This window comes from Sorex araneus, chromosome 1 (assembly GCF_027595985.1).
Source record: "Sorex araneus isolate mSorAra2 chromosome 1, mSorAra2.pri, whole genome shotgun sequence".
Classification (NCBI taxonomy): domain Eukaryota; kingdom Metazoa; phylum Chordata; class Mammalia; order Eulipotyphla; family Soricidae; genus Sorex; species Sorex araneus.
The window spans coordinates 404,814,029-404,841,871 of NC_073302.1; the positions used below are offsets into that span (position 1 = coordinate 404,814,029).

At 50.5% G+C, this 27,843-nt stretch overlaps 1 protein-coding gene across 6 annotated transcripts in view; it reads right to left on the reverse strand.

Annotated features, from left to right (window-relative positions):
* Nucleotides 1–27,843, reverse strand: part of ATXN7L1 (ataxin 7 like 1) — a 273,063-nt gene that overhangs the window by 3,956 nt on the left and 241,264 nt on the right. For 4 of the 6 annotated variants that reach the window (XM_055121044.1, XM_055121057.1, XM_055121061.1 and 1 more), the window contains 5 exons: nucleotides 14,247–14,439; nucleotides 10,424–10,545; nucleotides 8,749–9,057; nucleotides 3,540–4,488; nucleotides 149–223 (listed from right to left, as the gene is read on the reverse strand). In XM_055121044.1, the coding sequence (XP_054977019.1) occupies nucleotides 149–223; nucleotides 3,540–4,488; nucleotides 8,749–9,057; nucleotides 10,424–10,545; nucleotides 14,247–14,439 (1,648 nt within the window). The remainder of the gene's footprint in view (nucleotides 1–148; nucleotides 224–3,539; nucleotides 4,489–8,748; nucleotides 9,058–10,423; nucleotides 10,546–14,246; nucleotides 14,440–27,843) is intronic. The other 2 variants (XM_004602116.2, XM_055121052.1) reach the window with 1 other exon arrangement.

Below are 27,843 nucleotides of genomic sequence, written 5' to 3' on the forward strand. Positions count from 1 at the left end.
CCATGCTTTCTTGTGATTCGGTGTTCGGATCCCACCTGGCAGTGCTCAGGGCTAATTCCTGGCCTTGTGCTCAAGGTAATTCCTGGCAGGACTCAGGGGACCTGCCCTGCGGAGGACCCTACATACTTTTCCTCCCTCCTTCACTTACCGGTCTGCTGTGTCCTGGGCTGGATATGCTCGAAGGACTGGATTGTGACAAAGCTAGGCTGCTATTTTTCCCAACCTGAAAGACACCAGGGACGTCCTGCTCAGACACAAGGTGGCCTCTGGGCGGGGGGGGGGGGGGGAGACCCAACGAGACTGCGAGTTGCTTGGGGACAGGTGATAGGCAGCCTGGTCTTGTATGATGGCCTCACAGCCACTGGCCACCCAGGCTTCTGTCGTCAAAGGTAAAGAGAAGGGGAGTGCTGGCTGGGCCGGGGCCAGGGAAGTGGAGTGGAAGGGAACCCTGCTGCTCACTTCCCACAGGCCAGACTGCAGGTCTCAGCCATCCTGGGTGCTGCGGGGCCCTGGTGTGGCTCCTCTCTCCTCTGTGGCTGTGGCAGAAGCAGGGCTGGGCCCTTTCCCAGAGTCGGCTCCTGCCCCCCCTGGCGTTGTCTCTACAGAAACAGCTGTGCGAGAACATCTGCCTTATTCTCACCCGCCCGGTCTTCCATTTTGTTCCACTAAATACCTCTTGGCAAATGTTGGCCTTTCATCTCCCAAAGAAAGAGCTTTCAAAACTGTTAATGTTTTTGAGGAGGAAAGCGAAGGTCGGGGCCGCCCCCGAGCTGTGTTCAGGGGTTACTCCTGGCTCTGCTCTCAGGGATCTCTTCTGGAGATGCTTGAGGGACCATACGGAGTTCAGGGATTGGACTAGAGTTGGCCGCCTGCGAGGCAAGCGTACCTGCTGCACCATCTCTCTGACCCCAGGTCTCTGCAACATTCCCAGGGCCCAGGTTTCCCTGAAGTTCCTCAACCTCAGGTTAAGCCTTTCCTCTCCCAACCTAATAGAAACAAGACAGATGGCAAAGATTTCCCCCGATACATGGGAATCTTAGGGTGTGACCTTTCCTTAACAGCCCAGTCACAAGCCACCCATCCCCTGCCTTTGAGAACCGGTGCTCACCATACTGTTTGCTGCCCTTAAGTTCATCTGAACTTTTAGTAGTTTATTTCTTGTGTGTGTGGAGGGGGGAGAAGGTGTGGCAGGGGGAACACTCAGCAGTGCTGGATGAAGAGTGGCTTGCTCATGGCTCTCTGCTCAAGAGTTTGTCTCAGCAGTGCTTGAGGGGCCATGTGGTACGAGGGATCTTACTCAGGTATCCCACATGCACTCAGCCCATTGGGCTATCTCTCTGGCCCCTCCTGTTTCGTGTGCTCCTGCAGACCCAAGAATCCACAAATCCGTTCAGTTGACTCAGAGGTGGTCCATTCACTACAGATGAAAGATGAAAAAGGAAAAGTGCAGACTAGGGGGCCAAACCGCCTGATCTGGAACGGGAGCACGGTACAGTGGGTAGGGCATTTGCCTGGCACATGGCAGACCCAGGTTTGACCCCTAACATGCATTATGGTTCCTCAAGCAGAGACAGGAGTGATTCCTGAGTATAGCACCAGGAATAAGCTTTGAGCACAGCTGGGTGTGGCCCAAAAGCCAAAACCAAACAAAAAAAAAAAAAGAAAAGAAAAAACCCCAAACAAACAGAACCCACCCCCCCCCCCCCAAATACCAAAATCCAAAAAATCCAACAAATAAAAAAATCTGCCTGGCTTTAAATTCTAGTCCTACTACTGACCTGCTGTGTGAATTTGGGCACCTCGCTTAACCTTTCTGTGCTTTGGGTCTCTCATCTGTCAAACATAATAATAAATTGATGATGAGTTAATATATCTGAAGTTCCCGGGAACCAGAGCCTTTCCCGTACGTGTCAGCTGCTGGAACTTGATTAGAGTGAGAGACACGATGGCCCAGGGCTCCAGGCGGGACCAGTAAATGCGGGCAGCCTTTTCTGGGAGTCCCTGAGAAACGTCAACTCCCAGGCCCCATCCCACACTGGCTGGCACAGAACCTGCATTATAGATGGTGCCAGGAATCAAACCCGGGGCGGGCTCATGCGGGGAAGGCACGTGAACCCTTCTGCACTGTCTCTTGGGCCCCAGAGAGAACCTGCATTTTAACCAGACCCCGAGGTGATTCGGGGCCATATTCAACTTGAAGACACCCAACTCAGCACCCAAACCTGAGACCAGGGGGTGGGGGGGGCAGCAGCTTAGTGTCAGGATAGGACCCTGTGGATGCAGCTTCCTTCCCCGCACCTCTGAAGCAGGGGGAATCACATGGTTGCATATTTACAGCAAATGCCTATGGATCTGTGAGACCCAGACTTGGGCCGAGGACCTGGGTTCCCTCCCCCGCCCCCCCCCCCGACCTCACCTCGGCCTTGGTGTGCAGCATGTCCGGTCCTTAAGAGGCAAACTTGCTGTTTCTCATGTGTTTACTTCATTTAGTCCTTTCATTTTTTTGGCCACGCCCAGCGTTGCTCAGGCATTACTCCTGGGCAGTGCTCAGGGGACCATATGGGATTGAACTGGGGTATGCCATGTGCAAAGCAAGCGCCCTACCCTCTGTCCTGTCGCTCTGCCCCCCCTTATGTTTGTGATTTGTGAAACCCCTATAATATTCTCTTCTGAGAGTTTAACATATAAAGACGACACAAAACAGGAAAACATCTTTTTAACAACAGTTCCTCAGCTCTCTAAAACCCTCATTCCCAGAAGGGGCAGGGTGTGGGGATGCGTCTGTGGCATTCTCCGTTTAGCAGCCAAAAGCCTGTGTGTGTGTGTGTGTGCATGCGTGTGTGCGTAGAGGTCTGCAGAGGCTAGCACCCCCAGACTCAGTGGACTCAGTTCAGAGATCCCTCCACAGACCACCCCTCCTCACCTCCGCTCAGCCCTCCCCTTAGGCACCAAAACCCACAGGAATAGGGACTGGGGTCCCTGGGTAGCTTTCCCAAGTGGAAGAAGATGAGAAGAGAGTGCCCCGGCAATGCAACATTCTCGCCTGGGCCACTTCCCCCAGCTCTCCTCACTGGCTTCTCTAGTCTTTGAGGGCAGCAAACCTTTTGCACAGCACTACTTTAGGTAGGAGAGTCCTCCTGTCAGGAAGTAGGGGTTAGGCTGTGAGATCTGACCCCCAGGACTCCATACCCAGGTCATCATTTAGCCTGCCTTGGCCCCTGGGCTAAAGGGAACCCTAAACCCATCCTTCTCAGGAAAACTCTCAGAGCCTCAAAGGAGAAGATGGGAGTGGTGGTGATGGTGATGGACTGGGAACTCAGCATCACTCTGCCTCAGTCTGCTCATCTGTAAAGTGGGGGCAACAGCTGGGCCCTTAGTGGGGGGGCGACAGCTGGGTCCATAGTCCTGGGTGCAGACACATGGGTGAGGTGCTTGTATGGCCTGTGTGAGCCGCCTGGATGGGGTCGGGGTGGGGGTGGGGCACCCAGCTCCCCACGCCCCCCAGTGCCAGCAGCCCCCTTGCAAGGATGGCCCCTTACCTGCCGAGCGGAGATGCTGTTGGCGGGGTCAGGCACGGCTGCGAGGAGGCCGGGCGGGTTCTTTTTGTGAACACTATTCATACCAGGCATTTTAGTGATTTTACAGGCTTTGCTACTAGAACTCGAGTTCTTACGCTTTTTTCCTTCTGATTTGTCAAAAGAGTGGGGCAGAGAAGCCACAGCATTGTGGGCAGCCAGGGAGAGGTCCCCCGCCAGGGAGGGCACCGAGAGGGGACAGGGGCCACTGCCGCCCGCCGAGCCCACGTGTCTCACAAGGTCCACGGGGCCACCGGGCAGCGAGGTCCGTCCTGGGGGCTCCAGTTTGGCACTGAGTGGGCTCACCCCGTTGTTGGCGCTGTGTGCAGACAGGCTGTTAAAGGGAGGGCCCGCCTGACAGGAGTTCAATGCGGAACTGGCATTCAAGACACAGTTCTTTTTGTGGGGCCCTGACAATGGAGACGAGAGGGGTGTCGGCAAGGATAATGAGGAGGAGGAGGTGGAGGAGAAGGAAGTCGAAGGCTGCGACTTCCTCTTTTTGTTACTTGGAGACTCGTCGCTACGGGCGGACAGGTCTTTGCCTTTTGAGGATTTGCTGGTTTTGGTTTTGGATGGCTTGTGGGAGGAGGGGGGAGGGATGACGGCTGGTATCGGGGACACGGCGGAGGGGGCCTTGAAGGTTGAGTCCATGATGCTGAGGGTGGCAGCCACATGAGGGAAAGCTGAGGTGTGGGACATGAGGGCGCTCGGATCCGGCGATGCCACGAAAGCTGCGTTTGAGAGCATGGCTGATGTCATGATGTAGGAAGAGGTGAGCCTCGAGCTGATGGGAGCTGAAGGAAGGTACACAGCACTGGGGTTGCTGAAAGGCTGAAAAACGGATGCCGGAACGGGGGTGGTGATGCGGGCTGCTGGCGAGGGCATGGGGCTATCTGCCGCAGGAGGGATCTTCCTAAACGTGAGAGAAGAGTGAAAGAGAAACAGTGAGAAACGGGGCTGCCCGGGATCCTGGGGGCGGGGGGCGGGGTGCTGGATGAAGGGGGGAGCAGTGGGGGCTACGGAGGAAAGCCCAGTCGGACCAGACTATGGAGATGAAGCCTCGAAGCATGGTGGATCACAATCATGGCCCGGCCCTGCGCTTCCCGCCCCGCCCGGGGCAACACCCAACCACCTACGTCTTTTTTAATCACTTTTGAAAAAAGTGGGGTTCAGCTTCCTTTTTCCATCTGGCCTATTACGGCTAATTTGAGCTCACGAATAAGAGGCACGTGTTGTTTAGCATATGGAGTTCCCCAATAGCATTTCATTCTTTTGATTTGCATTTATTATTATTATTATTTTGTTTTGGGTCACACCTGGCGATGCTCAGGGGTTACTCCTGGCTCTGCACTCAGGAATGACTCCTGGTGGTGCTCAGGGAACCATATGGGATGCTGGAAATTAAATCCGGGTTTGCCCCCTGCAAGGCAAACACCCTACCCGCTGTGCTATCGCTCCAGTCCCCATTGGTTTGCATTTTTTGGGGGAGAGAAAGTGGTGCTTGTGGTGGTGGTAATGAAGGCTTTAATTTTTGTTGTTTGGAGCCACACCTGGCTGTGCTCAGGGATCACTCCTGGCAGGGCTCAGGGGATCATATATAGTGCTGGGGATTAAACCTGGGTTAGCCACATACAAGGCCAGTGCCCTACTCTCTATTCTACCTCTCTGGCTCCTGAAGGTGGATTTTCCTTTTTTTATGGGGGGTGGTGGTGAGAGTTGGGTTTTGGGGCCACACCTGGCTGTACTCAGGACTCACTCTCGGCTCTGTGCACAGGGATCACTCCTGGAAGGACTCAGGGGGCCATCTGGGGATTGTACCTGGGTTTACTATTTCCAAGGTCTTCTTCTCTGTCCTATTTCTCTATCCCCTGAAATGGTTTTTTTCTTTTTTTCTTTTTTTTTTTTTGGCTTTTTCAGTCGCACCTGGTGATGCACAGGGGTTACTCCTGGCTCTGCACTCAGGAATTACTCCTGGCGGTGCTCAGGGGACCATATGGGATGCTGGGAATCGAACCTGGGTTGGCCGCGTACAAAGCAAATGCCCTACCCGCTGTGCTATCGCTCCAGCCCTGAAATGGGTTCTAATGAGAAGAGATCATCTGGTATTTGGGTCTGGCTGGAAGTTGAGAACCTGGGGAGGGGGCTCTGTCACATGCACACCACATGGGTCAGAGCATCTCCGATATGCCCTGCAGCCTTGGGGGCTTCCCAGCCTCCCTGCTCTTTGCTAGGGCAGCTGTGCAAAACGGCTCTCCCCCAGCCCTGGGCTGCCTGCACCCTGACCCTCCAGGCTGTGATATTTTCCAGGGAAGCGATTGGTTGCTAGAGTCCTTAGTTCTGAAGTCTGCAGACCTTGGGAGGGCTGGGATCTGGGAAACCATGCCCAGATCCAGGACAGATCCTTCTCCAGCCTTATCTTGCTACAGCTTTTAGTTTAGTTTTTTTTTTTTTTGTGGGGGTAGGGGAGGTTTGCACAACTGGAGGTGCTCAGGGCTTACTCCTGGTTCTATACTCTGGGGACCATCTGGGTTCTGGGTGGCAAACCCAGGCAGGTTAGCCACATGCAAGAACTAGCCATTGTGCCATCTTTTTTGGCCCCAGCACACAGAGGAGCTTTACCTGGGCTGTGGCATCCTCTGACCAGGTCTCTCTGAGCCTGCACTGGAATCGGGAGAGATCACAAAGAGTCTCTGGTGTCCACAGAGGGCGTCAGGGATTTTGGGGCACAGGAGAACATTTGGATGGAGAGGCTGAGAGACACCTGGGGAGCTGAGGGTGCCTGGGAGCATCCCCTGTTTCCCAGAGTCTGAAGCCCGGGCCAGCAAACAGGTCCCTCTGCAACTCTTGTCTTCTGGGTTGAAAGCATCACCTGCTTCCCAAATATGGACGCCCCAAATCGCTGCTCTCATGATCCAGAGGAGCAGCGGGCCCTTGAGGTTTTACTTGACTTCTCAGGAAAGGATACTGACTTTTGGTTATTGAATAGTGGCTCACTTGAGCTTAGGATTAGAAGGCGTAGGTTGTTTGTGGATTTCCCCAACTCACGTGATTCCAAATGAATATTTATATACTGGCTCTCTTACTTCTCACCTTGTTCCCCTCTCTGCTTCCCCTGAAATCATTTTCAATGTAGCTGGGGCTCCCCAGTCATTTCTCGGTAACTCTGCCTTTTTTTGGCGGGGGGAGGGGCAGTGTTGAGGATGGAACCCAGCACTTCACACAACCCCGAACTCGAGCTGAAGGCGGAGCTGGCTCAGGGCTGCAGCATTCCTTCTCTGAAGCAGCTGTTTCTTTCTCTTTTTGGTGGGGGAAGTGCGGGGAGGTTGGGGTTGGGGGGGCGTGGCCAGGCACACCCAGCTGTGCTCAGGACTTACTCCTGGCTCTGTGCTCAGGGGACCACATGCTCGGTTGACCAACATGTGCATCCGGGGTTGGCCACATGCAAGGCAAATGCCTTAACCACTGCTCAGCTCTTGAAAGTGGCAGGACCTGCAAGCCCAGAGGCTTGGAGCAAGGTGTGAGATCCGGCCCTTTGATCCTCTGTTTGTTTTCTGGTTTTTTTCTTGGGGGGGTGTGGGGGGTCATACCCGGCGATGCTCAGGGGTTACTCCTGGCTCTGACTCAGGAATTACTCCTGGCGGTGCTCGGGGGATCATATGGGATGCTGGGGATCGAACTCGGGTCAGCCGTGTGCAAGGTCAAATGCCCTACCCGCTGTGCTATCACTCTGGCCCCTTTTTTGTTTTTGTTTGTTTGTTTTCCCTTTTCCCCTCTGGAGGCTACCCTTCACCCCGGCTGTGGCACTGGGACAAGGATGGGGCAGGGAGTTCTGGGAAAAGACCCCAGTGAGAAGGACAGTGCCTCCCCCGGGGCTGCTTCTCTGCAGACGGGAGTTTTCCGCTGCTGTGTCTAAGGGGAGCCTTGGGCCCCCACTCCCGGCTAGAGCTCAGAAGCACTGTGCCCTTGAAAACATCAGTCCCAGGAAGGGAACAACTATAAGAGAAAAAGATTGTCAGCTCTTTCCTTTCTTTTTTGTTTTTGGGGGGGGCGGTGAGAGGTACGATCTGGATGGTGCTTGGAAACCCACATTCTCTCAAGCTTGAAAAACGGAACAAATCCCTAGTTGGCACGGAACAAGTGCTCCCTTAGCACCTGTTGCGATGAGCGATGAGTGAATGAAGAGATGGATGAGGATGGTGAGCAGGTGGGTTCTCGGCAGCCACATAACCGCACTGTCGGGGATGGCACGTGCTGTGCAGGGGCTCCCATCTCAGCTTGGGAAGGTCTAGACACGCCCTGAGAATTGCCTGCCACTGGCCCAGCCCTTCCTGAGAGTCCCGGGCCTCCCTCTGGGTGCTAGGGCCCCTGCATCTGTTCCCACTGCATGCTACCGGGGCTGAGGGACCACAGTGGACTCTGCTTTATTTTTTTTTTGGTCACACCCGGCGATACTCAGGGGTTACTCCACTCTGGAATTACTCCTGGCAGTGCTCGGGTGACCATACGGGATGCTAGGGATCGAACCTGGGTTCCTGGCTTGGCCGTGTGCAAGACAAACGCCTTCCCTGCTGTACTATCGCTCCAGCCCCTCTCTGCCTTTCCTAGGCTTGGCTCTTCCCAGCTAATGCCTGGGCAGAAAGACAGGCAAGCAGAGAGGTTGGGCTGATGCCTGTCATAAGCAGGGACTGACAAGCACCAGGCAGTCACTTAGGGATGCAGGAAGGAGCTTCCCTGGGAGCATCCAGGTAATTTCCCCAGGAGACAGTGTAAGGTCGTGCTGGCTAGTGGGGCTGGGGTCCCCAGTCTTTCTAGGCTGACGCCCAGGGACGGGTGCTGTCTCTCCATCCACCTCTTTTCCCCCCCTTCTCTTCAGCTGTCCCACGATCCCGCAAGTGGATAAGTAAGGACAGGGAGGAAGGAAGGGCTGGGCATAAGCAGAGCAAGGGCGGGTGGCGGCTCACTGTCCCGGGAAGCCCTCTCCCCCATGCTAACTAGTCTGCTTCTCCGGATGCCGCTACCGGTGGATGCCTGCTTACTGGGCCGGACCCTGGTTTTAGCTGTGCACCTTGGCATAGGGGTACCCCCCACCCCCCACGAAAGCCCACAGATGCGAATCAATGACGGACAGTGCCCATCCTCCCCGGACAGCCGGCATGGAGATGCGGATGCTGACCTGGCTGCAAGAGAATACTGTGCTGGCGTCTCCTGATGCAGAGTTAAATGCTTGTTAAAGAAAAAAGAGTCTTGGCCGTTCCTTTTCTTCCTAATGTCTTCCACGCCCCCATCGGCTGCCATCCCTCCAGGGTCGGGCCCGTCGGGGGGGCCTGGGGTTTGGGCAGCGAGGCTGAGAGGGCAGCGAGGCGCTACGCTCTCCAGAGTTGACACCCAGGCAGCCCCAATGTTGCTCAGAGACAGAAGGTTGGTTAGGCAAGTCCTGAAAAGGGGGGAGGGACCTGAGGCCCTGGGACTCGGGTTTCTGTGCCTGAGGAGGAAAGGAATATGGAGCTTGAGCTGACAGGACAGCAGGCAGCGAAATACAGAGCAATACATTCCTTCCACGTGTCCGGGACCGACACCTCCGAGAACACAGGCGCGAGAGGAGCGAGCGAGTCCCCCTGGGGCAGGCTGTCATCTTGGGGGGGGGCGGGGGGCGGGGAGACAAGCGCAGAAGGGTGAATCACCCAGGAACCCAGACCGCGGGGCTACCCACGGGCAGCGCCATCCTGCTGCCGTCGGAAGGGGCATCATTGGCAGCCGTCAAGGTGCCTTTAGGGCACGCCGGGCAGTTGCTTAAATGGGAAGAGAGGATAAGCTTCTCTTGTGGCCCTTGCCTACATTGGGGTGTCAACAGTAAACCCTAATGCAGACAGGGTAGGGCTTCCTCCCTAGGTGCCAATCCTCCCCCCCATCAAAGAAAAAAACGCAAGTCCTCAAAGTTTTTCTGTGATTCATAGTGAAAAGGGATGGGTGTACCGCTGCTGCCGGATAGAGGGGAAACTGGGCAGAGGGTTAAGTGGCAGCCTCTTTGCCCAGCCGCACCCCATTTCTTAGAAAGGCCTTTTTTGCCTTCACTGGGCATCCGTGGGGCAGGGCAAGGGTTTCCTGTAATTTGGGCTGAGCCCTGAGGGAGCCAGGGTGCTAAGGGACTAAGACGTCACCCAGACTCCCCTTTGTAGGAAGGAGGGGTGGGGAAAACGTTTGCTTCACGCCTTAGGCCTCTCCGGTGCACTGTGAGGGGCTGGAGAAGGAAGGGCCCTGGAGAAGGGAACAAAGCACAGGCTTAGGTGGACAGAAGCATGAGGAGAGGTAAGGAGAGAGATTCTAGGCAGGTGGGAAGGGCCAAAGACAAGCTTAACCAGCTCCATCGCATCCCTTAGCGTCTGCCCTCTTGGATGCTCTACATACTTTTTTTTCCACAGGACATTAAGCGATTAGAAATTGACCCATGACCAGTATTAGTGCAGACCATGTAGCATTAACAGTATAAACAAAAGCATTACTCATAACATCCTCCGATGTTCTTAGTTATAGCCCAAAGGCCCTCTAACACTGTTCAATAAACAGCCTCTCACCTAAGGTCCTTTTTTGTTTACTTTAGAAGACCACTGACACAAAGCAACACCAAAGAAGTCACAGCAGATCTAACTCATCATGTGTCTCTGAAAAACGGTCGGCAAACCATTAAGAACTCGTGATTTTAAGACTAATTATGATTGTTATCGCAGAGCATTTTTTTCTGTAAGAAGCCAACACTCATTTAGAAAGTTGGGGTTTAGGTTCTTGGTGTGTGTGTGTCGGGGGGGGGGGGTACAGCTCTGCTCTGATATTGGCAAAAACTGCTCACTTACTTCCACATCTGTGAATTCAAGTGTTTTTCTACCATGGAGTTTAGTGCGAGTCGAAAACGATCCCATCTTCTATCAAACACATAGTACCCACGTCCCATGAGACGACTTCCAAATGAGCAAAACTGTGAGGAAAAAAACATTTAAATTTTGATTACAGGTTAATAAGCTAATATAAACCATAGAGAGAAAAATAACATTTGCATAAATATACACAGGGGCACAATTTTACACAGAGAAGCAACACAGCACCGAAGCCAAAAATATTCCTGTGCTGTTTCAGTTTGAGCTCTGTATTTTCCGTAGATGTTCATGTTATGACTAAACAACAGCAACATTCAGTTTTCTGTGGCACCAAGGGCTACCTTCTCTCCACCTGGGATTGAGCCTGTAATTTAGTTTAAAACAACAGCAACAAAAAATAAAACAAATAGCAACAACAACAACAAAAAACTCCAGGGCCTTCAAGGTGGCTGGACCCTACAGGTCAGCATGCAGAGGTCTTACATCCACCACAAATGGAAAAAAAAAACCTACCAAAACCCCAACAGCTGCCATAGTGAGTTTTTCAGCTCTATTTGCTTAGTCATACACACACACACACACACACACACACACACGTGTGCACATATACAGGCATGCACACACACGCACACACATGCCAACACCAGCAGTCAAGAGGATTTTTCAGCTCCACCTGCTTATTAGCCTCTCATCTCTTCTCTGACAAAATTCAGCGGCTCCCTGCCTCTCTTCACAGAGACAGCAACTGCCTGTTCTGACGTTCCAGGTCTTTTGCCAATGGGTCATTCTTTTCTTCTCCATTGTCCACAGAGTCACTTCACTTCCGACTCGCCTAAACTCCTTCCTTTCCCAGTCTTGACAGGGCCCCTACCTCCCATCGAGACTCACAGGCGGCTGGGACCACGTTGCACCTCCACGTTTAGGTGTATGCTGTTCCCTCTGTTCTCTGTCATTCTCCCTTCCCACCGTGCCCCCGTCAACGCATTTCCCAGTGGCCTTTGTCTGAACATCCCCGGCACTTGGAACTCCCATGGCACCCTGAAGGCATCTCTGGTTTCTTCTCACCTTGAAGTCACGACCCCCGTGCTGATGAATGCAATGCCTGCATGCCGGAGTCTGTTAACATTGTCTAAAGGCGGCCCTTCCATATTCCTCTTCCTTCTCAATGGGAGGGCAGCTGAGATTTAGACTAAATAATGTACTGGAGACAGACAAGTACCCACGAATGTTGAGAGAAAACCATCCCACTTCACACACATGACTGAAAAGATGAGTGGGGAGACGTTTAATTTGATTATGATGTCAGGACAACCAGAAGGCCAGTCGACAGAACTGGGAAGAAGTGGCCTCTGAGAAGGTGACATTTGGCTGGCCTACAGCTCAGGCAAGTCTGCAAATGGCTCTATGACTCAAGCGCAGCCCCTTCCCTCGGCTCCCAGCGGATCCCTGGCCTCCATCCCAGACACAGTGCTGTATTGGCTCTCGGTCCGCAAACCATCCTGGAACCAGCCCTTGGAACAGTCCTCAGGAGGAAATGCAAGCTCTTCCCTTTGTTTTGTTACTGCTCACGTGCCTCTGTGTGTGTGTTTTGGGGTGGAGGTTGCATTAAAAGGCTGCCACCCATCCAGTCTGACGACTCTTGTCCCTTAAGTGCTGACTGACCAAGGATACCAACATGCAGAGGGACCTCGCTAGCACAGACGAGGTCCCCCGCAGCACTGGGCGTGGCTCTGGCCTGAACATCTTTCCTTCTCTGATGCAGTGGTTCAACACACACTAATAAAAGTTTATTAGAAAAGTGATTGAATACATTCATTGATCTTGAGAGAAAGGACAAGACAAATGAATAAGCCAGGGGCCTTTCTGTTTCAATCAGTGAAGCATGGAGGGCAACCCACGCAGACCTGCTTAGACGAACTCACTGTCACCTGGCAGCGTGTCATCTGGGCAAATGTCTGCTGGGGTTCGAGTCTGGCCTGCACTTGACGAGGCCTGTCTCTCATGCAAACTTGGAAGCTGCAAACCTTTTTTTTTTTTTTTGTCTTTGCGATTGATGCAGCTAAGTCAATGAAGACGTGGGCTTAGTCAAGGAAAGCCTCCTGCCCCTAACTGCGTAGATGCCCTGCGCAGAGCTGCAGAAGCTGGCTGGGTGAGCCCCGAGGCGAGTCCTTATGTGCATTCGTCAGTAACCATCCCACTCCTTCTGGCTAGAGGAACCAGAAGAACCATGATATGTAGGCTGACATGAAGCACTGAGCAGGGAAGGCGGTGGGTCTCTGCCCAGGGCCTTGGGACAAATCAGGGCTGGTTTCACTCTGTGTCACTCCCCTGCGACCCACTGGTCTATAGGTAGGCATGGGACTCATTTTTGACAGACGTGAGGTTAAGTATGCTAGGGTCTTTTGCAGAGGGATTATCTTCCCTGAGACAGGAAACAAGATAACAGTTTCAAGAAGAAGATCCTGTCTGCAGACCCCCATCCTCTCCTGTTTACTATGGGGCTGTGGGTGGGTGAGGCACTGGACTCAGGCCTGACACAATGAGACTTGAGTGAAAGGTCAAGAAGGATACAAAGGGTCTCCAGAGCATCCTAAGGTCAGGGAGGGCCTGAGCCACGCCCACACCCACCTACCTTCTGACCCCTCTTGTGTTAGGACTAAGCGATCATTGTGGGTCTTCTGTGTCAGCTGAGTTCTCCAGTACCGGCAGTCAGAGACATGTCTCGTCTTCCCTGACTATTCAGAGACTGATCAAGTAGGCAAAGTGTCGGGTGACACTTTGGCCTCAGGAAGAGGCAGTAGCTTGGTCTTTGCTCTTCACCCAGATACAGGGAGGAGGGACTCTCACCCCGCTGTGATGCAAGATCATCTTCACAGATCACGGGATGGAGACAGTCACAGTAGACTTGCGACTCAACCCCAGAGCTCAGGCTGGCAGCAGAGCAGAGCAGTCGGGGTTGGGAGTGGTGTGTGTGTGTGTGTGTCCCCTGACTCTAACGCCAGCACCTGCCATTCATTTCCTTCTCTTCTCAAATCCTCATCAAGGAAACACAGACAAGAGTCGAGGTCATGGCTCCACCTACCTCCACCTCTTCGAAATGTCCTGAAAGGTTGAGTGCAGACTTTTTCCAGGGATGGCCTTTTTGTTAATCAGCAATCGTGCTGACATGAAATGCTTTCTCTTTTCAGCATGCACACGAGCGCGCGCGCACACACACACACACACGCACACGCGCATACAAATGCATGCACACACACACAAGCACGCGCACACACACTCACATGCGCACACAAATGCACGCACACACACACGCACGCACACACACACACACACGCACGCACACACATGCACACACCACCCAGTGCTGGTGCCATTTGGTCACACTTTCTCGTAACAATAAAACCAGCCGGGGCGAAGGCAGTGAGGGCTGGCACCAGGCACGCCCCTAAGCCAGCCAGCTCCAAAGCCACAAGCTCTGCTCACTCTCCACGGCGGAGGCTGCACCTGGAGATCTGACAGGTAGGGAGGTGAGCATCCCCCAGTTCTCAAGTATGACCACTGCAGTGTGGACCACAAACACCCAAGGTGCTTCCAGGATGATCAGCCAAGAGCCCTTGCCTGGCCTTTGGCGATCTTCAATAAGGCTGGCTCAGGTGCTCATTTACCTGCCGGGCAAAGCCTGGTGATGGAACACAGTCCAGGCAGTTTTGCCTTAGGAATGTGAGCTGTCTGCCCGCCTCCATCCCACAGACGCCCAAGGGGAGCCAAAGGCACGAAAGGAAAGGAAGTGGGGGAGGCCTACCGCAAGAGGTTTGGGGTGGTGGGTGGAGAACTGACAGTCTAACTTCTCCGAGTCTTCGGCTGCGTCCATCTCCCCTTCATCACTTGACAGTCGGCTGGCGAGGTCCCCTCCGGCTGGGGGCAGAGGGGGTTCCGGCGTGTAGCCACTGTGATTGGAAGACGTGCTGCTGCTTATGCTATTGGCAGATGACGGTCTGAAGGCAAGTGAGAACCAAGAGAATAAACTTTCCTGATAACATGACCCACCCAGTTTGGGGGCAAGGGGAAGGCAACCCAGCCAGCCTGCCCGTGAGCCGGGGAGGGCAGGTCAATGGGTCACTGACCCCAGGGGGAAGACGGGTGGAGAAGATGAGCACCGCCACCAGGCCCAGTGGAGCTGAGGCCCGCCCTTGCTTCCGTTCAGGCTCCAGGGACCCTGGTAACAGCGTAAGCAGGTTGTAAGATGCAGTGAGGGAACAGTCAGTTTAACCTGCACTTCAGTTAACAGCTCTAGCCGCTGGCATGGAAGGAGCATGCATCAGCCAGAGAGTTAATTTCATCTGGAAGCGAAACCTCACAAGAAGATCAAAGGAAGGTGATAATTCAAACCAATCAATGAATATCAATGGAGCCTGGGAGTGTGGCTCTGGGGTGGTGCACTTGTACTTCGTGAAACTCTGGCACCACCAAGAAACAAAACAAAACAAGAGATATCCCCCAAATCCCAGCCCCCTCCACAAAAAAAGTAGCAAAGCCTCAGTGATGATAGTCCGATAAGCACCTTTTTCTGACATGATGCAATTTTCATACCGACATGGAAACACGAGTCGGTGCAGGAAGGAAGCTAAATCTCTTTATCTACAGCCCTGAGTCATGCCTGGATTTTAACACCAAGCAACAGTGCAGTTTAATTGTATCTCCTGAAGATGGATGTTTCCATTTCAATCTTTTCTTTGTTTTGGGGCCACACCCTGTTGAGTTCAGGGCTTATTCCTGGCTCTGGGCTCAGGGTACCACAAGTGCTAGTGATCAAGCCTGGATGCAAGGCAGAGCTGGGTCCAAGACAAGCATCTTACCCACTACACAATCTCTCTGGCCCATTACAATTGTTATAGGGATCCTCATGGTCGGGGAGGGAGGTACTCAAGGTGCCCTGTGCTCTTCCGGTTGAACTTCCACTGTTTGGGCTCCCATTTTTATTTGGGCCACACCTGGCAGTGCTCAGGGGTAAGTCCTGGCATGGTGCTTAGGGATGTTCCCCGGGGAATGTCAGGGATCCCACTGTATTCAAAGCATGTGCTCAGTCCTTGAGTTATCCCCCTGGCCACCTGACCCTAAATTACTGATGAGTCAATAGACCCAGGAGCTGCACGGCTGGCTCATGGTAAATGCTGAAGAAATATTTTTCTCGGGAATGGGATATAACTCAGTGGTAGAGAGCATGCTTTACATATATGTGGCTCTGCTATACACCCCAAGCAGCCCCAAATATTTTTTTTCCTTAACGAAGGAATGAATTCCTTGTGTATAAACAAACCATTCATCTTGATTATGTATGGCTAAGTTTGTAGAAAATCAATTGCAACACAAAAGGTAGTGCTACATGCTTCTCAAGCAGTAAACACACACACATACACACACACACACACACACACACACACACCGGTGAAAGTAGAAAGAGGAATAGTTAAAGTGAGTCTTTCGTTATTGCAGTTGTTCATTTGTTTCTGTAATACCAGAGCTTGAAACTGGGGTCTCATAAACACAAGGCATGTGCTTCACCCCTGAGCCACATCCCTGGCTCATCAAGTTAGTTGTTTTGACTACTTCTATACTTCTACACTTCTATCAGGTGGTTGGCCAGGGATGAAGATAAGTGAAAGAAGAAGTTTGGGGAAGGGGAGGGGCTGAACTTTAAAAGAAAATTGTTTTTCAGCCAGAGAGATAGTAGAGAGGATAGGGTGCTTGCTCTGCACATGCCTGACCCCGGTTTGATCCCTGGCATCCCATATGATCCCACAAGTCTGCCAGGAGCGAGTCCTGAGTGCGGAGTCAAGAGCAACCCCTCAGCACCAGTGGATGTGGCCAAAATTCTAAAAAAAAAAAAAAATCAAGAAAGAAAAGAATTTTTTTTTTAAATTCTGCTTTGAAAGCTGCCCCTTTAAGCAATGTGAATCCACATTGCTGCTAGGATGTGTTTTTCCTTCCCACCCCTGAGTCTGTTTCTTTGAAAACTTTTTTGCTGTCAAGTAACGAAGTTCAACCAGATTTCAGCAGTCATTCAAAAATGAAAAACCCAAAGCAGAAACCACCTAAATATCCACCTAAATAATCACAAGGCTAATGGGGAGATAAAATATTGCACACGTGGCATATGCCTGCAACGGAAGTGCAGTTACGTGTTCAAAAGGAATGAAAACTTTGATGCATGCTACACCACAGATGCACCCTGAAGACATTTTGCTAAGTGGAATAAGCCAGACACATAGAGGATAAGACTGTACAATTTCACTTAAATGAGGTGGGGTACACATCGAGTCAAATTCAGCAACAAAAGTAGAAGAATGGGTCTGTGGAGCTGGGGGGCAGGTGGGGTGGGAGTCTGTGTTGAGCGGGTCTGGTTTTGGTAGGATGATGAGGCGTGGAGGCAGATGGCAGCAAAGGCTACAAAATAATATGGGTGAATTTAAGGCTACTTAGACATAGTTAAATGGTAACATATGTCTTGCCTATTTTACCACAATGAAAACACACAAAACAAAAGGAAGGCCACCGTTTTTCAGTGCCGTTACAACCACACTATTGGTGTGACTGTTTATTTATTATCCATTACCACCTCCTCTGTGTAGAAAAATAAAAATATCATTCATTCGCCATGTTAAATGGTGTTTAAAGATTAAAGGTCTACAGTCCAGAGAAAATACCTCACAAGTGGGGCCGGAGCGATAGCATAGTGGGTAGGGCGTTTGCCTTGCACACAGCCGACCCGGGTTCGATCCCCGGCATCCCATATGGTCCCCCAAGCATCACCAGGAGTAATTCCTGAGTGCAAAGCCAGGAATAACCCCCGAGCATCACTGGGTGTGACCCAAAAAGCAAAAAAAAAAAAAAAAGAAAGAAAAAAGAAAATACCTCACAAGTGTGAGCCCGGACACCTCCTGTGTCACAGGGGCTACTATACTACTGCCCACTTGCCACCGAGACTCACACAATGATGCAATTCAGAGAACACCAAGGTGCATTAAGAAAACAGCATGCACAATCCTGCCATGCAAAGGCAGGTGCTTTCTGCATTCTGGGGTATATCCAGCCAGGATCCTGTGCTGTGCGGGCACAGACGTGCATTTTTTTTTTTTGCAGGGACTGGAGAAGACTCAATCCACTATTTGCAGATTTGCATTAAAAAATCCTAGTAACACAGACATCTTTCCATGTATAAAAAAAACTTTATCATATTTAATACTCCCCACTGACTCATAAAATATATAATGATTAACTAAGTCTCTGCTGGATGGACATGGACATTTAAGTTGTTTTTCCATACTGTAAAGGTTTTCTTTTCTTTCTTTCTTTTTTTTTTTTTTGCTTTTTGGGTTACCCCCGGTGATGCACAGGGGTCACTCCTGGCTCATGCACTCAGGAATTACTCCTGGTGGTGCTGGGGGACCATATGGGATGCTGGGATTCGAACCCGGGTTGGCCGCGTGCAAGGCAAACGCCCTACCCGCTGTGCTATCACTCCAGTCCCAAAGGCTTTCTTTTTTTTTAGAAAAAAGAAAAGTGCTCAAGGTGCTCAAGGATTACTCCTTGCTCTGAGCTCCGGGATCACTCCTGATATGGCTCAGGGGACCATATGGGGTGGCAGGGATCATACCTGGATTGGTTGCTGCAAGCAAGTGCCTTCCCCACCCTACTATTGCTTTGGTCTTCACATACTTTTTAAAAAGTTCTTTTTGTTTTTTAATTTTAATTTTATTTCTTTGCTTTTTGGGTCACACCCGGCGATGCACAGGGGTTACTCCTAGATCTGCACTCAGGACTTACTCCTGGCGGTGCTCAGGGGACCATGTGGGATGCTGGGAATCAAACCTGGGTCAGCCGCGTGCAGGCAAATGCTCTACCCACTGTGCTATCACTCCAGCCCTTCTTTTACTTTTTAAAAAATCTTTTTTTTTCCCAAATGGAATCACTGTGAATTACAATGTTACAAAGTTATTCATAATTAATGTTCTTTTACTTTTAGGGGATACACTTGGTTGGTTCTGGAAAGAGCTGCTCCTGGTTTGGTACTTTGAATTATGCCCTGCAGTGCTCATGGGCCCAGGAGATGCTAGAGATCAAACCTGGGACACCTGCATGCAAATCATGCGCTCTGGCCTCTGAGCTATCTCTCTGGCCCTCACAGGGTCTTTTGAAGGCTCTCACAACTACTATGGGGCTTCCTATTCCTCTTGCAGTACATGAAAGTGAGCTGGTTAATTGTGTTCATGGTATTATATGTATAATATACTATATTATCTGTATTACAAGGACATTATATAATATAGCATATAACTATATCATAGTATATAATTTAGTACATAACACTGTATATAACGTATAATATCATGGGCTGGAGTGATAGCACAATGGGTAGGGCATTCGTCTTGCACACAGCCGACCGGGGTTTGATTCCTCCGCCCCTCTTGGAGAGGCCGGAAAGTTACCGAGAGTATCCCGCCCACAGGGCAGAGCCTGGCAAACTACCCATGGCGTATTTGATATGCCAAAACAGTAACAACAAGTTTCACAATGGAAACGTTACTGGTGCGTGCTCGAGCAAATTGATGAGCAACGGGATGACAGTGATATAATATTACTTTTTGAAGAGGTCTTTTCAATTTATTACAAACTGATACCTGCAATCTACTTTAAATATACCACCGGAAAATGCATTGAAGTAAATATTATTGCAAACATTACCACAACTCTTATAATTAGATATGTGGGCTCATTATTTTATTCTCTCTACTTTTCTGAGCAAGGGGAAATGTTCATGACAAAATGGAAAATAAAAGAAAGAAAAAGAAAAGAAAGTGAGCTTGTGGTGCAGGGTTATATAAGAAAGTGGCTGAAGAACTTCGCATTACATGAGGCTGATGGATCAAATGCACTTACGTTGTCCTTTCCCTTCCAAAGTCCTAGTAAACTCCTAGAAGTCCTAGAACTCCGTCCCAAAGTTCTCTCAGTCAGGAGAGGAGAGGGATTAGCCCTGAACAAGAGACCAGCAGAGGTGTGGGGTCAGTTACAAAGATGTCCAAGCCTCCATTCAACCCCTACATCCATAATGAAAAGCTTATTCAGCTAGCTGATCACTGCTTTGGAAAATGGCAAGAAAAATCGAAGAAAGGGTGTGTGTGTGTGTGTGTGTGTGTGTGTGTGTGTTTCCAAGGTGTGCGGTTTTTGCAAAGGGCCAGGTGGTTCCCTCCTTCACGAGGGCCATGCTTGGCCAGGCTGTGTCCAGCACTGCTGCTCCAGCCCGAGATGGAGCTGAGAGAGACTGCAGAGGGTGGAATCTAAGCGCAGAGCCGAAAAGCCCCATCCAGACCAGGGCTGTGCCCAGGAGAGCACTGTGACAGTGCAGAGAGATCAGAGAAGTCCTGAAGGTTTATGAAAGCTGACAGAAGGTTCCACTCAGGGGGCCAGAGTGCTAAAACAGTCAGTAAGATGAGCCTTGCATATGGTCAACCTGGGTTCAATCCCTGGCAACCCATACAATCCCCCTGAGTCCTACCAGGAATAAGCCTGAGCAGGGCCAGGCGAGGTCCAAAAATCAAAGCAAAACCAAAAAGGTCTCTACCTATTTAAGAATCTGATGTGGCAAAGTTTTCTGTTGCCAACACCTGAAATATCCTCACTGATACAAGTGTCCAAAAGAGATTTCATAGGCATTTCCTAAGATGGAACATGGCTGGAGAAGTGTTAAGCGATGAAGAGGAGCAGATCTAGTCCGGAACTGCTGAAGCTGGGTCCCAGGACCAACCTGGAGCTGCCAGTTAGGCTCAGTAAGGACTGGAGCAGAGCAGAAAAAGGACAAGGTCTAAACAGGTGTCTTCTCTGATTCCTCAGATGCAGTTCCTGCTGCCACTCTCCTTACCTCTCCGTCAACTTGGCAGGGAAAGAATAAATCAAACTGAGAAAACAAACTGGATTTTTTTTTTTGGGGGGGTGGTCACACCCGGCGATGCTCAGGGTTATTCCTTGCTCTGCACTCAGCAATTATTCCTGGTGGTGCTGGGGGACCATATGGGATACCGGGGATTGAACCCGGATTGGCTGTTTGCAAGGCAAACGCCCTCTCTGCTGTGCTATCGCTCCAGGCCCCACAAACTGGATTTTTTAAGACATGGGGCTGCCAGGCTGAGCAGAGCAGGGCTGAGGGAGGGAAGGGCTGGAAATAGGCTCCCCCTAGCATAATCCTTAGTGCTTCAGGCATACCCCAGGCAGGATTCTCCCCTGCAGGCATTGAGTGATCCCCCAGAAGAAAGACTTCCATGATTGGTGACCTGATGCCTGATGAATGACAGTCCAATCAGCCTGTGACAGCCTCTCCTCTGTGCAGGCATGGCCCAGGACTGCAGATGGTTCTGGACCATCTGCCATATGAAACGGAACAAGCATGGCATGCAGGAACACACAGAGGAAATACTCCGAGGCAATGAAGCTGACAAAGGAAAGAGGGAAAGTAGAAAACCCTGTCTTCCTAAGATGGGAGGATGGCATTCCTCTGCAGAAAGAGCAAGATACTGGAAGATAGATAAACCAATCACGGAAACACACCAGGGGACTGCAGAGAGGGAGTGTGTACAGCTGCTAGGCCACCTGTCTGGCACACGGTCCATCAGTTCTGTCCCCAGCACCCCATACGGTACCCTGAGCCCTACCAGGAGTGATCCCTGAGTGCAGAGCCAGGAGTCAATCCTGAGCACTGCTGGGTCTGGTCCAAAAACATACAAAACCAAAAACAATGCCTTCCCCCCAAATCCCAAACTTGATCGTTACTAGCAAATAAATGGGAATCAAAATATTATTCTTGGGGTTGGAGAGACAGCAGAGGGGTTTAAGGTGCTGGCCTTCTTCACGGCTCACAGGGTACTATAAATACCATAAATGCCAATACCACAAATACCACATATACCAAGTCCACAAATACCACATATACCAATCCTTGGCACTACATCTAGTCTCCTGAGCACTATGAGGAATTATTCCTGAGAACAAAGCCAGGAGTAAGCACTAAGAATAGCTGGGTGTGGCAAACAATAACAACAACAACAACAAAAAACCCAAACCAAATAACAGTAACCTAAAAACAAACAATATTTTATTTTGTGTTTTTTTTGTTTGTTTGTTTTTTTGCTTTTTGGGTCACACGCAGCGATGCTCAGGGGTTATTCCTGGCTCTGCACTCAGGAATTACTCCTGGCGGTGCTTGGGGGACCATATGGGATGCTGGGAATTGAACCTGGGTTGGCCGCATGCAAGGCAAATACCCTACCCATTGCGCTACCACTCCAGCCCCAAAACAAAATATTTTAAATAAAATTCTTCAAAGCTCAGAGCCATTGAAAAAAATGTCTCCAAAATTCTGTGGGGAAAGGCTTTTTTAATCCTATTCACTATTCAGACTGCTTATCAATTAAGAGTGGGTAGAATTAAAAACACTTTCAAAGGTATAAGAATTCTAAAAATTGGCCTTGCAGGCGCCCTTCACAGGAAGCAATGGAGAAACAATCTATCAAAAATCAAAGGGCTCCAAAATCCGAGGTTCTGACAGAGACAGGATAAAGTTCCAACACGGCAGAATCACTCTGCATTTTCCAGTACTACTTGATTTTTAAACTAAGAGCCTGCTTTGATATCACTTTGACTTAAAAGTGAAGTTTAATTAAGAAAAGAAAAAAAAAACTGAACACAGTAGGAAGTTCCAGCTGCAAGAAATGAAAGAGAGGAGATAAAGGGAAGAGGATCCTAGAGAGTAAAGCAGAGCCTAGAAACCATGCCGCCTCCTCCCACCAGCCATCCCAAACCCAAACCAGCAGATCCTCAAAAGGCAAAGACCTGTCCAACCAGTCTCCAAGTAACAAAAAAGGAAGTCGCAGCCTTTGACTTTCTTCTCCTCCACCTCCTCCTCCTCCTCATTATCCTTGCCAACACCCCTCTCGACACCCCTCTCATGTCATCTCCATTATCAGGGCCCCACAAAAAGAATTGTGTCTTGAAAGCTAGTCCCACGTTGAAAACGGTGCTTTTGAGAGCAATGGCAGAACATGAAAGAGGGATGGTATGTGCACACACGGGCACATGTGTGTGAGCTGGAGTCTCCTTGGAGGCTGCTTCCCCTGGTGATGCATGCACCCCGCTGGTGATGAAGGAAAGGAGGTGCCTTCAAGGCCTTCTGGCTCAGCTCACTACACTTCAGGGTGCAACCAGCTTGTGTCTCTGGAAAAAACAAAGCTGGGCAAGGAGGGGTGCAAGGAGGGGTGGGACACAGGGCCACTGGGCAAGAGGCCCTGTTGAAAGTCATTCAGGTTCACTAAGGGGCCACCCATGCTCCTTTCTCCCTCCATCCACCGTCTGTCTGTCCCTCTCCATTTACCCATCTAGTGGAAAGACAATGTATGTGAGGATGGTTCCGATCCAGTTCCACTCAGGGGAACTTAGGGAGCATCCCAGCCCTGTTACCTGTTGATGTTCGAGCATCTATCTGAGGGTTTGGGGGTGACGGTGTGAGGCTGTTGCCTTGACCAAGGGCAGGGCGTCCACACACGCTCACCTGAGGCATTCAGGTTCTCATCAGTGAGTGTTGCCTGTACCCAGCATCCTGTGACAAGGTGGAAATGACACTTGACCTCATCTGCCTGCCTTCAGGGATCCCCCACCCCATACTCAGCCCCGGTGACAAACCCAAGGCCAGGGGACTCACCAAAGGAGGCAGAAGCTGAAGGCATTCTTACTCCATATTCATCTCAGCCCTTTGTCCTGTGACAATGACTTAGTGTTTTTCTTTGTCTTGTTTTTTTTTTTTCTGTTTAAAATTATGTGTGTGTAGGCCTGGAGAGATAGTTTAGTGGGTAGGGTAGTTGCTTTGCATGCAGCCTATCTTGGTTTGATCCCTGGCACCCTATATGGTTCCCTGAGCACTGCCAAGAGTGATCCAGGAACACAGAGCCAGGAGGAAGTCCTGAGCACAGTTGGATGTGCCCCAAAAGCAAAACAAACAAAGAAACAAAGTGTGTGTATGTGTGTGTGTGTGTGTGTGTGTGTGTGTGTATGTAGGATTGCAGAGATGGGACAAAGTTTAAGGCACTTGCCTAGCATGATGCAGTGACGAACACAAGCCTAGTTTGAATCCTAGAATCACATATGGTTCCCCATTCCCCTAGGTACTGCCAGGTTGGGTCTCTGAGTACTACCAGGCTAGGGCCCTGAGCACCTTGAATGCTGGGTGTGACTCTCTTCCCCCAGTGTTATTAGGTGATTATGAAAGAGAGACATAGAAATTATTGTTCACATAAAAGATGTCAAAACCATAGGCCACTTCCCACGGGGTCATTAAAACTGTGATTCATTTTAGTTTATAAACTTTCTAAGAATAAAATTTCCAGCTCTAAATCAGAAACATTCCTTGTCTTCTAGAACTAGCAAGATGCCTCCGTGTGCTGGAAGAACATTAACCTCCAACTTCCACACGATCTGGTTGAATCTTTCCACCCTGTTCTTTAGAACCTGAGCCAGTAGCCCCGACAATTGCTGGATTACAAAGCTTTTCCTTGAGATTCTCTGGGGTGAGTCACGCTCCTTTGGTTAGAACCTCAGCGGCAGTCAGTTCACCTAATCCTCGGTCACAAAGAGGAAGAAACTTTTCAAATGCTTATCCTGCTAGGACTCGGGCAGCCCACGTTCAGACCGTTTTCAGGTCTCTTAGCTTGCCCCCTCCCCACCAGAGTCTAGGACCTTCCTTTCTCTCCCTACTGCCCTTGAAAGGCTAAAACTCACTAAATATCTGGGGGAACCCCACCCAGTGAGTCTCACCAACGAGGCTGAAGATTCGATTCTTTGCCAATAGGACCCAGGGATATAGTGCTGGTGGGGCCCTGTGGGCTGGTGATCAAGGAATGATTCTCTCCCCTGCCCTCTGCTTATGAGCCACACTCAGTTGTGTTCAGGGCTGATTCCTGCTGCTGTGCTCAGGGATCACTCCTGACAGGGCTGCTGGGGATCATATGGGGTGCCAGGGATCAAACCCAGGTTGGGTGCATGCAAGGCACATGTCCTACTTGCTGCCCTTTTTAGGAATTCTCAATGGTTGCACTTGGGGAATATGAGAACTAAAATTCTTTCAAGGTTTACAAAAGAGATATGTATGAAGTACTTTCACATATGTTCTATAAAAGGTAATCATAAATACAAAAGGCATTTATGATTGAGACTAGTTATGACCATTCATGGGTGACCTTTTTAAAAAAAATTTTGACCAATAATGGATGTTAAGTTGTTAAGTGTCTTTGAAATACCTTAGGCAGGGAACAGACAGGCAGTACAGGGACTAGGGACCTTGCCCTTGCCTTGCATGTGGCTAACCCCGGTTCCTATTCCATGTCCCACCCTGTGCCTCTTGACCCCCTGAGCACAGAGCTGAGAGTACTTCAAACACTCCTCAAAATAATAATAATTTTAAAAATACACACTATTAATGAGTAAAATAAGTATTTCACGCATCATGTTAGTAGACATTAAACCTATTATCCTTTTTCAATCTTTGGCTGGATAGTCTAGGTCTCATCCCAATCTGAAATGAGTGAAGGATGACTTCATTCATCATTAACTTTGTAACAGCATCCAAAACCTGGGTGTTTTCTAGTGCCTCTATCAACCTTGAAAGGCACCCACAGCGGCTGGAGAGACTGCCTAGGGTGAAGGTGCTTGCTTTGCACACAGTTGACCTTGGTTTGTTCCTGGCACCTTATATGGTCCCCTGAGAATCACCAGGAGTGATCCTTGCACACAGAACCAGGGGTAAGCCCTGAGCACTGCTGGGTATGGTCCCCTCTCAAAGGAAAGAAAAGAAACCTTAAAAATTAGTATGCTGGGGCTGGAGCAATAGCACAGCGGGTAGGGCGTTTGCCTTGCACGCGGCTGACCAGGGTTCGATTCCCAGCATCCCATATGGTCCCCTGAGCACCGCCAGGAGTGACTCCTGAGTGCAGAACCAGGAGTAACCCCTGTGCAGAGCCAGGTGTGACCCAAAAAGCAAAAAAAAAAAAATTAATATGCCAACATTTACAACTTCACAGTGCTCCTTCCTTGGTCAATCCACTTCTACTCTAGAAAGAATTTTTGTTGATTAACCCATCTCTCTCTCTTCCTTCCTCCCTTCCTTCCTCCCTTCCTTCCTTCCTTCCTTCCTTCCTTCCTTCCTTCCTTCCTTCCTTCCTTCCTTCCTTCCTTCCTCCTTCCTTCCTTCCTTCCTTCCTTCCTTCCTTCCTTCCTTCCTTCCTTCCTTCCTTCCTTCCTTCCTTCCTCCTTCCTTCCTTCCTTCCCTTTTTCCTTCCTCTTTCTTCCTCTCATTTTTGGATCACACCTGGCATTGCTCAGAGGTTATACCTGGTTCTGCATTCAGGAATTATTTCTGGCAATGCTCAGGGGACCATAGGGGTGCTGGAGATTGAACCCAGGATGGCTGAGTGCAAGGCAAGAGCCCTGCCGCCTGTAATCTCTAGAGGCTCCTTCTCTTTCTTGTTTCCCTAAGAGAACAGGATCACCTGACATTTCTCTATGGAGAGACATTCCTCTAAAAGGTAAACCAAGAAGGAACAGAAAAAAGAAACTTCTGTGTGGGGGTGGGCTGGAGGTAGGGGGTCGTGTCTGGGTTGGAACACAGAGCGACCAGGAACACACTTACTGCATATGGGGTACTGGGGATTTAAACTCATGATCATTCACTTGCAATGTTGAATGTTGGCTCTAAGCCAGAAAGAGGAAACTTCACAGCTCAGATGGAGGCACTATGTCTCTCCATTGGGACCCTGTATAGAATGAATAGTCTACACCCGAAAAGAAGTGTGAAAGCCCCTTTAACCATGAGAAGGCTCGTGGGTGCCAGCTGAAAATCGAACCATGACTGGAATACACTCCTTATATATAGGTCCAACCCACTCAGTCCAGACCTGCATCAATTAAGGGCTGTTGACAGAATTGAAGACAGAATTCTCTCCTCGACTCTCCAGACAGGGAAAAAATCCTTCCCCCGTGCCTGGCATCACAGTGGGCTGTGATCGCTTACAAAAGCAGGGTGGGCTCGGGGCTGGAGCGATAGTACAGCGGGGAGGGCGTTTGCCTTGCATATAGCCGACCGACCCGGGTTTGATCCTTGGCATCCCATATGGTCCCCCAAGCATAATTCCTGAGTGCAGAACCAGGAGTAACCCCTGAGCATCATTAGGTGTGACCCAAAAAGCAAAAAAAAAAAAAAAAAGCAAGCAGGGTGGACCATGTTACAGGCTCATCAATCCGTGTTACAGGCTCATCAATGATGGCATGAGGCAAGGGTGTGAACGAAGGCAGGGTGAGGGGGCTTGGGGTTCCTGAACAGCCGAGGCCAAGGTCTCCACTCCAACCAGGCAGTCACAGCTGTCCAACTGGGTCAGGCTTGCCCCCACAAGACATGTCCTCGAATGTTTGCTTCTCCTTTAAAACTCGGCTCCCTCCCCTTCCCATGGAAGTCTGTTCTTTCTCCTTATACCTCCGCAGACTGGGCAATCATCCCCCTCTGAGTTGCAACCCTGCCTGCATTAAAGATCACCAGCGAACACCACGCTCAGCACTTCTCCTCTTATATTATTAATGTTTCCTTCTTGGGAGGTTGCGGAGATTTCAATTCCATCTCATCCTTTACACGTGCCATTCTTGAAAAGCAGGATTTTGTTTCACCCAGAGTCAGTCCTCGAAGAATATAAATATATATACATATATATATATATTATTTTTTTTTTTTGGTGGAGGAAAAGGGTGTCCTGCCTGGTGCCCGGGAAGGAAATGAGTCTGCCTCCTGCTGCAGCATGCCAAGCAGACGCGTGCACATTTTTAAACAGCTCTGCATCCCAGGATGGGTTTTGACTCCTGCTCTTAGATCTTTCCTTTCCGTCTGGGCCAGTCAACTCAGACCCCAGACAGGAAGGCAGAGCTTTCTTGGCGAGGAGGGAAAGAGAAAGACCCAGTGCCTCAATGACTGACTCCAGCTTCCCGCCCACCAGATGTAAGAGCAGCCGTGGGGGGAGAATTCACACAGCACGGCGGCACGTGGGCTCCTCGAGAGAGCTGGATACCCAGCCACCCCGAATCCCCCACTCTCTCGGCTCCAGAGACTGCAAATCATCTCACAGGCCAGGCAGCCGGGAAAGTTGGTGACTCGCACACCACCCCTCCAGGTATTCATTTCCAGCTGCTGCTTGCTCGGTGAACACATACGCTGTCTAAGAGGCCTGCTGTGAAAGCGGGGGTGGGGAAGAGGCCCACGAGGAAGATGACAGCTCAGCCGGATGCTGGAGGCCCTGGCAGAGCCCCTGAGGCTCAGAACC